Source organism: Camponotus vicinus, unplaced genomic scaffold (genome assembly GCF_025532165.1).
Source record: "Camponotus vicinus isolate PSW18456_S1 unplaced genomic scaffold, iyCamVici1.0 SCAF_4, whole genome shotgun sequence".
Lineage (NCBI taxonomy): Eukaryota > Metazoa > Arthropoda > Insecta > Hymenoptera > Formicidae > Camponotus > Camponotus vicinus.
In genome coordinates this window covers 806,383-817,789 of record NW_028141976.1, presented here as the reverse complement: position 1 = coordinate 817,789, position 11,407 = coordinate 806,383, and the positions used below count along the sequence as shown (strand labels likewise).

The window sequence follows — 11,407 nt, the reverse complement described above, 5'->3', positions numbered from 1 at the left end:
TCAACGCGCGGAGATAGGCGGCCGTGAGTCGAGTCGCGCGTAGTCGCGTCGCGATTCGCCGGCGGCGCGCCTCCGCCGCCAATCGCGCGCCGCGTCTCATCCCCACCGCTCGAGGCGCGGACCGCCGATTGGCCGCGTCGACGCGCACGGTTTCGTCGTCGCGAGCGCGTGACATGTATCGCGAGATTCAAGGCGGCTCCTGTGCGCGAGGCAGGCACATGACCGCGTGTTTCAACTGTCAGCTGGCTCGCTGCGTTGGGAACTTTCAAAAAGAGTAGGATAAATGATATATTCACGATTCAGATTTTGAACGTGATTATGAAAATAGCAGGACGCATTTCGAGGTAAATTCTTTAGAAAAATGTGTTCTTTTTTGTCTCTTGCTGACATTATGTGCTGGAGTGATTTCTTTATTATTCAATGCTCGTGTATCCTTGACCTAATTACACCGCGGTATTGAAGAAAGAGTTTTGGGATTAAAATATATAACTCCTTAAAGTATACGTCGGTAAATTTCAGCAATTTTATTGGATCTAAGTACGTATTATTATGAATAAAAATATCGAATATATTCTCGTGATTTTATTATCTTCTCCTTTCATCGGTGAAAATAAATCTTTGTTTCTCAAATATCTTTAGATATCGTTTTAAATAAGCTTGATTTATCAGAAACACTTGACAAGGAGTGTATCACATGATAAATATTGCAATATCGATACTTTTTACATGATTGACATACGATATATAATTGTCTAGATAAAAATTCGTACAAATGCTTAGCGAAGACTCGAACCATTTAACAAACTGGAATCCTTGTCTAAAGAAGTGGAGCCATCTTGTGACAAAGTGTAGGATACAAAATAGTTTTGGGAGAGGGGGATCGGGCGAACAAGCGAACTTCCGTCGTCTGAAAATATAAGAAGTTTGAAAGAATACTCTTTTTATATGTATACACGTGTTGTTTTGAAAAAACTTGTTTGATATTCGAAAAGAAAAATGAAATTCTCATACAAGGTAAAATAGTAATTGTTTGAAAAATTAGATAATGCATGATCGTATCTTTACGTCAAGTCGTTAAGTTATCACATGTTTCAAGCATTTAATATTTCTAACCTCTTATGAAACTTAAACATAATTAAATTTTTTAAATTTATTTATTAAAATTAATACACTAGTTTTTTAAATACATTTTACATTCAGTCAATTATGAGCAATACATGTTGACATAGTTATTGAGAATTATATATTAAAGACAAATATAATATATATATTTAAGATATAAACAAATATATACATTAACAATAATATTTTTTATTTTTCTCTCTTTTACAGTTTAGTAATTTACTTGGTACAGTTTACCGTAAAGGAGAATTACTCTTTTCTCCAGATGGATCATCAGTGATTAGTCCTGTAGGCAATAGAATTACAATATTTGATTTAAAAAAGTAGGTATAGCAAAATCTATCAACACATCTATCTAAAAACTTCAAGAAAATTTTTATAAATATTATATGTTAATAATTCCTACAAAGTTTCATATATATATGTATAAAAATGATTTTTTTATAGCAATAAATCTATGACGCTTCCTGTGGAAAGCAGATTTAATTATGTTACTGTTGATATATCACCAAATGGCAGTATGTTAGTTGCGATTAATACAGGTAAAATTCCTTTTCGCATAGTACATAGAAATATACATAATTTGTAATAATATTTAATAAGAATCTAAAAAATTCTAAAAGAAAAAAAACAATTTTATAACTTGCAGATGGTGAAGCTCATATAATCAGTTTAATAAGTAAAGTTATTCTACATAAATATAGATTTAAAGGACGTCCTAAGCGTGTAAAATTTTCTCCAGATGGAAACCATTTCGCAGTTTGCAAAGGAGGTGGTGGTATGTATTCATCATTATAAATATGTAAAATTATTTATAAGAGCATATATATTTTTGTGTAAATGTTGTAATCATTACTTAAAATAACATTTCTTTCTATGTTTCAGTTTTTGTTTTCAATGCGCCAGGTTTGCAAACAGGAAATTATAATCCATTTGTTATGGAACGCGCATTTCACGGAGCTACTGCTGAAACTACATGCGTTAGTTGGTCCTTTGATTCAAAACTATTGGCAGTTGGTTCAAAGGATACTACTATAAAGATATATAGTTTACAAAAAACGGCGAATCTTAGGTGGATTACATTGGGTGGACATTCTGATGTGATAGTAGCATGCTTCTTTGAAAGTAAAGATTATGACATGTATACTATTAGCAAGTAAGTGTGAATTGATTAAAATATTTACATTTATTAATTAAATTAATAAAATAATAAAATTAAATTAATATAAATTAAAATATTTACACTTATTTATTAATTAAATATTTATATTTAACTCGTTTTTTAATTATTATTGTTATTTCACAAATAGTTTTATTATAATTCTGCATAAAAATATTTTATAGAAATAAGTTAGGCTGTTATAAATCTTTGGAGTGTTATTTTTATAGAAATGGTCGACTTTGTGTATGGGAATGTACGCTCGAGCCGGACGATTGGGTTGAATGGCAACCACCTGCAAAAAAAGAGAAGACTAAAGGTAGTGAGAGTGATAATGAGGATGATATTGACATAGAGAAAATTATAGAGAGAACAGAAAAGCAAAAAGCTCATGCTGAACGTAAACTATTAGAATCAGGTGATAAAATTTTTCACATTCTTCTATAAAAACTTTTAATTTCTATATTTCTATATAAGAACTTTAAATTTCTATATTCTTTATCAATTATATTGTAAGACTAAGTAAAAAAGTACTTTCTTTATAAATATACATAATTTATTAGATGATTTGCTGGAAAATGATGAAGAAGAGGATGCTATGAAAGAGGAAAGTACTATCAAAAAGACAGAAATTAAGATGCTAGGTTACAAAAAGGAAGCTACTTTTTATTTAGGAAACGAAGTCCAGAAGCATTATAAGGAAGCAAGGCTTACTACAGCTGCTTATCATCAAGACACTCATATATTAGTTATAGGTTTTAATATAGGTTCATTTTATTTATACGAGATGCCGCACGCAAATTTGATCCATTCATTAAGGTATAGTAAGATCTAAAAGAATATAATTTACAATATTTAGATACATTTATTATATTATCGTTAAATATTATATTATTTTAAATTACTGTATTTGCTTACAGTATTTCCCGACAACGTATTTCATCAATCGCATTAAATTCCACTGGAGATTGGATAGCTATAGGATGTTCCCATGCTGGTCAGTTATTAGTTTGGGAATGGCAGAGCGAAACATACGTCATGAAACAGCAAGGGCATAGAACTAATATGAACTGTCTTGCGTATAGTCCCGATGGCCAATACATCGTAACGGGCGGCGACGACGGAAAAGTCAAATTATGGAATACGCTAAGCGGATTTTGCACGCTCACGTTTCACGAACACGCCTCGTCGATATCCGGCGTTCTCTTTAGCCACAACCGTAAATTTATCGCATCTGCCTCGTTGGACGGAACGATACGAGCATATGATTTAGCGAGATACAGAAATTTTCGAACTCTTACGTCGCCACGGCCGGTGCAATTTTCTTGCTTGGCAATCGACGCGAGCGATGAGTTTCTCGCGGCGGGTGGTCAAGATTTTTTCGATGTGTACTTGTGGAGCATGAAGCTTGGAACTCTTTTAGAAGTACGTGTGTATAATTTTGATTACCTTCGATATTGTACGCAAATCACGTAATTTAACTTTCACGATTGTATAATTTGATTCTTATATTATGCTATGATAATTCGTAATAAAATATTCCATTTTAGATATTGAGTGGTCACGAGGGACCTATCGCAAGCTTGGCGTTCAACCCCAGTCCTGCCAGTACGGAACTGGTATCCGCGTCTTGGGATAAAACGGTGAAAATATGGAATGCCGTCGAAAATGGTTCTGCGCACGAGACTATACGATTGATCGCTGATGCGTTATGTGTAACTTACAAACCGAATGGAGAAGAGATTGCTGTTGCTACGTTAGACGGACAGATTACGTTTTTCGAATGTAAAACGGCAAAACAAACGGGATTCATTGAGGGCAGAAACGATCTAGGTGCCGGTAGATCTAAAACAGACCTTATTACAGCAAAAAAAAATTTGCAGGGCAAGTAAGTAGTTTGATGCAATAATGAAATATTACACATCGGATATGTTTCAATTTATTATTAAATCTGATTTTTTTCAGAGCTTTCACTACTTTGTGTTATTCGGCTGATGGTACGTGCATATTAGCCGGTGGTCGTTCCAAGAATGTATGCATTTATAATGTTAAAGAGTCAATATTGTTGAAAAAATATGAAATCACTCAGAATAGATCTCTGAATGGCGTGGATGTAAGAAACAATTTTTTTATATTTAAATTTGCAATTAATTGCAGAAAATAATATCCATTTTTATCTCAGTTATAATGTTATATTTTTATTCCGATAGGATGTTATAAACAGGAAATACATGTCCGAATTTGGAAACAGAGCCTTAATTGAACATCGTGAAGGTGGAAACATATCGTTACGATTACCAGGTGTCAGGAGTGGCGATATGGCAAGCAGGAGAGTCAAACCGGAAGTGAGAGTACTTTGCTTACAATTCTCTCCTACAGGTAAAAATGACTATGAATTTTATTTGAAAAATAAACGTAATCAATTTAAATAACATACAGGGTGAATCATCTAACTTGATCACTTTAAATTTCTCATGTCAAATTGTTTGTTATATGATAAAATGTTTTACATAAAAATTACATGATATTAAGAATGACATATTATAGTACATTATAACATTGTTTACATAAAAATTATTTAAGAATATCTTAATAATTATTAATTTTTGATTCTATATACTCTAATACTTTTTTTATTCAGCATTTGACATTTTTTCAAATTTCAAAACTAAATATTAAGTATTTCACTTATAAAACTTATGGTGGTCTTAATTAAAAAAATGAGATAGAGAAAAACTGATTGTATCATGTGTAATTTTTGATACTATACAACTTTTGTTTAAAAATTTTTTCCATACAACAAACAGTATGAATAATTTAAGATTTATATATTATTAATAATTTCGATCAAGTTCAGCAAATCATTCTGTATTTTATGAAATAGGACAAGCATGGGCTGTGGTAACAACAGAAGGTTTATTGATATATTCTTTGGATATTGGATTGATGTTTGATCCATTTCAATTGGAACTTGGGATCACTCCAGATACTGTAAAAGAAACGCTTGATAAACATGACTATACAAAAGGTATAAACATTTTTATGCTAGAAATAACAACAACAAAATAAACGATATTATTTTTTTTAGCTCTAATGATGGCATTGAAACTAAATGAAAAGCTACTAACACAACAAGTTATAGAAACTATTCCGTACAAAGAGAGTAAGAGTTTATATACATCTTCAATTGAACATATTAATAATTTTATCAGTATAATTTAATTTTCCAAACACCCTGTATAAATAAATACTCATTATTTTTTTATTATACTACAGTTGAGTTAACGACGACGGGTATGCCAGACATTTATGTGGAGAAATTACTGAAATTTATAGCGTCCGAATTGGAATCAACCAGGCATATACATTTCTATCTTCTATGGATAGAAACAATCTTGACAAAACATGGATCGCGGATTAATACTGCACTTCAGATGCCAGTATTATTGATGCTACATAAGAATATGCAAAAGAAATACGACGATTTGAGTAGAATGTAAGTTATAAATTTTCTTCACTGTAATAACATATGTTACTAACAGAAAGATAATTGAAAATGTTATTCTCTCTTGCAGATGTGATTTTAATCAATACACAATAAGTTATATATTGAAAATAGGGGAATTAAAATCTGCAAAAAATGTAGCAAGATATTCCGCTACCACGATAGACGATGAATTTTTGTCTGACGTTTCTATAGAAAAAATGGATACTGATTGAACCTTATTCAGATTTTATAGAATGAAGACAGTGTATATATGAAATTGTTGTACAAGAAAAATAAATGCCAGACAAAAATTTATCCTAAATATATCCATTTCTCTAAATTTTTCATACATTTTAAATTTAATCGATTCATTTCAATAAATATGAAAAAAATTTCAATTTTTTAAATAGCTTGTATATAGAAAAATTTGTTTATAAAAATATGTTTTATTACGGCGCCTTTTTAAGCAATACTATCGACCAATATAGAATGACAAAAAATAGAAAAAGTATAGGAAACACAATTCTGCTATAGCAATCTATTTTCTGAGAGCGTGTTTTACATATCCGCGTCTGACATTCAGAATCTGGCATCCATAGGGTTGGCAGCAAATGACCATTGGTTCGCTTATTTTTCGATTTAGTTGTATAAATGAACTCGTCATCCCAAATATTCAGTTCTTTATCCGTCGTCGTTAATCGCTAAAAATAAATAATTAATATTCAGCAAAGGGAGAGAAAGATGTGAAATACAATTGATAAAATCATCTGACGAGATCTGTATAATTCGAACCGAAAGCAAGCGAGATTCCGTGGAATTGTGTGAATCATTCTCGGTGTGTCGCAAGTCGAGCACCTTGACGACAACGAATTCACCCAAAGCCGCAAATACGAACATCATGCAGCCAGCCATCCAGACATCCAGTGCCTGTATGAGCAAACAACTCGTAAATTCTCGTGCAAAAGAAAAGAATAATAAAAGGCATGCCCTACATTATACAGACAGCTCGAAGATAAGGTTGTCGAGTGCATTCGCAAACTTACTTTGATGTATGCCACTGGTGGAATGTCGCTCTTGAGTCCGGTGAACATCGTCACCAGTGTAAGCATACTTGTGACCAGAAGAGCCACTCGACCAGGAATCGCGTCCAAGCCCAGCCAGAAGCTGAACCAAGAGAGCATCACCACTAGTGTCGAGGGCGCGAATGTCTGTATCAAGTGATGTCCGATCTGCCTCTCGAAGCGAAAAAAGACCACTAATCGCGAAAAATTTCCTACGAGAAAAAGAAAAAATATATGGATATATATTTACATAGTTATATATGAATCTTTTTTTAAATGGATTTAAAAAATTTTAATATTTAAAAAAGTGTTATATAAAATTAAATAATTGATCGTGAGAGAAAGAGTTAAGATTTCACATTCAAATTAATAAACATATGAATAAAGATTAAATTTCAGATATATACCATTTTTTTCAAGCATATAATCTATAGTCTCTTCAAGCACCAGAGGCTTCCCGATGTCATATTGCAAGAGCTTCAATTCAGGATTCACTGTAACACCACTCGCACCCCATTTTAAGCGCAACTTCTTACGATTATAGGAAACTGTGACAAATAATTTGGATTATAACGAATGAATAGATTTATCAGAATCTTATCCGAGAACAATCATGTTTTTTTCATAGTTTTTTACCTATCTTTGAAGATGGAAAAATATAAGAAAAGTAATGTAGAGATATAATAATAACTCTTTTTTATAAGAAATATTGAATTAAAATTAAAAATATTAAATGAAAATTATAGATATTAAGATATAAATGTTGAATTAAATTAAGATATAAATGTTGAATTAAAATGATACTCTATATAAGAAGTATGTGTGAAATTTATACATCGTTAATCACTTTTTATTTATTTAAGGTTCACATACAGCTCTCTATGTAAATTGGGCAGATTTGAATATCCATTGGATACAATTGAAATTCCATCTGACAGGCAACAATGGCGTTAATTCGTGCAGAATACTTGACGGTTTTATTCCGATATAAAGTGACCAGTGAGAACTTGTGACTCAAAGTCGCAATCTCTGGAAAATTATTAATTATATTTATGTAATTTATATTTTAAATTACAAGCGGAGCTCTTTATGCTTACCGGAAACTTTCGAATTCAAAAAATATGGATCGGGTTGCCAAAGATTATCGAAGAGTTCTGGCGGAAGTATAACATAATCATCGTCTTCCTCAAAAATATTCTGAGACATGTCAAATCGAGATTCTATCCAACTCTGACTGACGAACATGTCCACGCTATGATTATACATGTTTATAGTCTTTCTTGTTTCTATTTATATATTTCTAATTATATAGATTTTTTGTACTTTAATTGAAAAAAACTATATGTGTATAAAATTGTATTGTTTAAGATTATAATTCAACGATAAAAAATTATACAGAACAATTACCGGAAATCCATATCTTCGACGTTGATGGAGTTAATGTCAACTACTAAAATGTTAAAATCTACCACTACAGGCGCACCTTTCTCTGACGGCGGCCTAATTTCTGTAAAAGTAAAATTTATAAATTTAAATTTAAATTTACAATTTTATTTTTTATTATACACTGTTGTCTATTAGAAACACTTTATAAGTCATTCTTTACCTTTGACGTAACGTTCTGGCAAAATTAGCCTCGACGTCATGGTGCAATTATTGACATTTTCGTTGAATGAGCTGCGAAAAAATGTCATGTTATCACAATTTTCTTTGTTAACGTTATGTTAATTCAATTTGCTTATTTCATTATTCATTATTATTGAAATTATTACATATCTGACTCGTTAAAAATTCTCGAAAAAAATTAAATATGAAAAAATCTTTTTACTGCAATACATGGTTTTGTATGAGCCACCGAGATAGAATCGTGATGTTTATTTTTCCGGTTAGGTAATACTTATTTGATCGCGCGCAAGAGAGAGAGAGAGAGAGAGAGAGACAAGTCATTAGCGAGCGTGTTAGGTCTATTTGCAGACATATGTTTGTTATCTGTTGAAAAACACAAGAAAATGATAAGTTAAAAAATTTATCTTTTCATACAAGAAGTTTGCGAAAATCCAAGTACCTAATGTGCATATTTTTAAAATGAATTAATAAATGATAAAGATAAGATATGAATACGCTTAATCAAGTTGTGAAGCAAGATTAAACAACGTTATTAGCCATTATCTGATTTCAAAAATTACAAATTGTTTATTACATAAAATTGTAACAATTTCTTATTACAATGTAAACTTGCGCTGCTTTCGTTATTTTTAATTAATTCTTTTTGGCAAGTTTGATGCAAATTTATTTTGCAATTTGTGATTATTTTAATTTGTTTTTTTTAGATTAAAATTTTATATATAAAAAAATAAAAAAATATATATAAAATGTAGTAGAATTATATGCAATTCTATATAAAATTCTATTGTATTCTTTATATATGTATAATTATAATTAGTAAACTAAGCTGCGTATGGCACGTACCAAATAAAAAAAATATTTAAAAATAAATCTGATTAGAATATCTATTCAAATCTTAAAGAAAGTCTTAAAATAAAATTTGTTGATCTTTCAGATCTTTTTATTTAGAATTCCAGGAACACATAATTGAAAGATATTTTAATGCAAATTTCTAAAGTAAGATATTTTATTATATTCATTTTTGAATGCTCTTCACTCATATGAAAGAAAAAACATAGAATCATTTAAATTTTAAGTGCTAGATTTGCAAATGTATTGAAAGAAATGAATAGAGAGAAGGAGTTTTTAAGATGAACATTTTGCACTTGCACAATATTTTTATTTTTTAAATTGTTAAAAATTGTAATAAAGAATATGTACTGCATATTCGATATTTTGTTGAGACAATTAATATAAACACAGAGAGAGATAGATATATATATTTATAATATATTTTAAATATTTCACGATTTGTCAGTAGATTGCTTAAGAAGAAGGAAATTATCAAGAAGAGAGTTTCTTACAAAAAATTCTTCTTGTCCCAATAAAATTTGACGAGAGTTCTCTAATTTTTCCAGATACAAAAGAAACCGTTAATAATTCTAGATTTTCCATGTTCTTTCAAGGAATGAAGATTCTAATACAAATAGCCAAAAATAAATAAATTTACATTATAGCAAGAAATTGTTGCAATTTTGTGTGTGTGCCAAAACTAAATCACTTGAAACTTTCTTTTCTCTACTTCTCAAGCGTGAAATTATTTGCACACGTTTTTCTTCATCGTTTTTCGAAAGCGAGAAACGACGTCGCGTCGTTTTGTCGCGCTGTGCGTAATGAGGCGAAAATGACGTTTAAAGGAGTACAAAGTCATTTACCTCGAGGAACACACTTCCGGGAGAGAAGTCCAGCACAGGTGAAGCAGAACTACTAGAAGTGTGTCCTTCATCGTAGCTGGACGTCGTAGTCGACTGACGGCGACGTCTTCAGCATCTTTTGCACCGCGCTGTGCAATTAATTAATTACCTCGTTTACGCGCGATCTAGTCCAATTGCGAATATCATTGTCCGTTTGTACTTGCCGAGGTAATTGCTTTACGCAAATTGCGTAACGATTTGTCTATCTAGACGTAGGCACGTGTTATTTACATCGTGCGGTCGGGAAGAGCGCTCACTTGCTGCGCCTACAAAAAAATATTTGTCGTGCCATTCTGATTTTTAACACCGAATTGCTAATGAGATTTATCGACAATCTCTGCGGTTGCAGCTGCAGTTCCGGAACACATGCCGTTCTTCCACCTATGCATTTTCATATCGTATGTTTTATATTTTAATATAATTATACGTAGTTAAACAACAAGATTCAAAAGAAATTCAACAAAATCATTTCTTGCTTTTTTTATGATTAACATCGATTTCTTGAGATAGTCGAGGTAGAAAAAGAGTTATTTGATTTTTTATCATGTTACAGTGCTAGAAAAAGTAGTATTCTGTTCAAAAATTAGATACACGTTATTAGAATTTTTATTTCTCAATTTGTTGTAAAGATTAATAATACATAGATATTTCATAATTAAATTGCAGAAAAATCATAATTAATTACCTATGACCGCATCATTGAACTCATCGTATTGTATTCACTTTTAACATTTGATTTATATTCAATCTAATCTGAGAGACTTCTTAAAAAGGTGGAAATTTTTTTATTTTAAATTTCTTAATTTTGACATAAAATTCGTGTATCTGAAAAATTCTTCAATTTGAGAGAAATGAATTATTTGTGACTTTTAATTTATATCTTTAAAATTAAAAATTTGCGACTTTATAAAGAGACATAAATGTATATATGCTCTTATCCTTCTGATAGATTCGCGCGAGAGGACGGTGCCGTTCTTGAGAGGAGAAAATCTAAGAGAGGAGACGGAGGGAAAGAGAAAGGTGAGAGTGAGAGTGGGTCAGTACAAGCGCTTAGTCTGGCTACAGATAGCCGGTCCCGATGCAAGCCTTTGCAAATGAAGCGAGGAGGAAGCGCCGAGATAGCGATTCGCTATGGTACGTACAAGCGTTCTTCCCTTTCCTTCTGCCCACATCCTGAGCAACGGTACCGTTCATTTAGACGTCGCGTGTCTAAAACCCG

At 31.4% G+C, this 11,407-nt stretch overlaps 2 protein-coding genes across 10 annotated transcripts; one reads left to right on the top strand and one right to left on the bottom strand.

The window, feature by feature from the left end:
* The first annotated feature begins 134 nt into the window (after positions 1-134).
* Positions 135-6,090, top strand: LOC145970473 (periodic tryptophan protein 2 homolog). Of its 3 annotated transcripts, none has more exons than XM_083097269.1 (16): positions 135-344; positions 757-1,014; positions 1,333-1,445; positions 1,570-1,664; positions 1,772-1,900; positions 2,008-2,278; positions 2,512-2,699; positions 2,845-3,100; positions 3,202-3,706; positions 3,832-4,169; positions 4,247-4,394; positions 4,492-4,660; positions 5,166-5,309; positions 5,370-5,444; positions 5,558-5,777; positions 5,857-6,090. In XM_083097269.1, exons 2-16 carry the CDS (start codon positions 997-999, stop codon positions 5,999-6,001), a joined length of 2,814 nt encoding a protein of 937 aa, XP_082953395.1. In that variant the 5' UTR covers positions 135-344; positions 757-996; the 3' UTR covers positions 6,002-6,090. The 3 variants fall into 3 exon arrangements, with proteins under 3 accessions (XP_082953395.1, XP_082953396.1, XP_082953398.1); XM_083097270.1 differs by having other exon boundaries at positions 135-537; XM_083097272.1 differs by having other exon boundaries at positions 137-344; positions 757-922.
* Positions 5,348-10,436, bottom strand: Alka (glycine receptor subunit alpha alkaliphile). Of its 7 annotated transcripts, none has more exons than XM_083097284.1 (9): positions 10,150-10,436; positions 8,436-8,506; positions 8,237-8,336; positions 7,927-8,081; positions 7,703-7,858; positions 7,237-7,377; positions 6,812-7,041; positions 6,561-6,695; positions 5,348-6,469 (listed from the first exon to the last, which is right to left on the bottom strand). In XM_083097284.1, exons 1-9 carry the CDS (start codon positions 10,218-10,220, stop codon positions 6,218-6,220), a joined length of 1,311 nt encoding a protein of 436 aa, XP_082953410.1. In that variant the 5' UTR covers positions 10,221-10,436; the 3' UTR covers positions 5,348-6,217. The 7 variants fall into 7 exon arrangements, with proteins under 7 accessions (XP_082953410.1, XP_082953413.1, XP_082953409.1 ...); XM_083097287.1 differs by lacking the exon at positions 10,150-10,436 and adding an exon at positions 8,602-8,792; XM_083097283.1 differs by lacking the exon at positions 10,150-10,436 and adding an exon at positions 8,658-8,792.
* Positions 10,437-11,407: the final 971 nt, after the last annotated feature.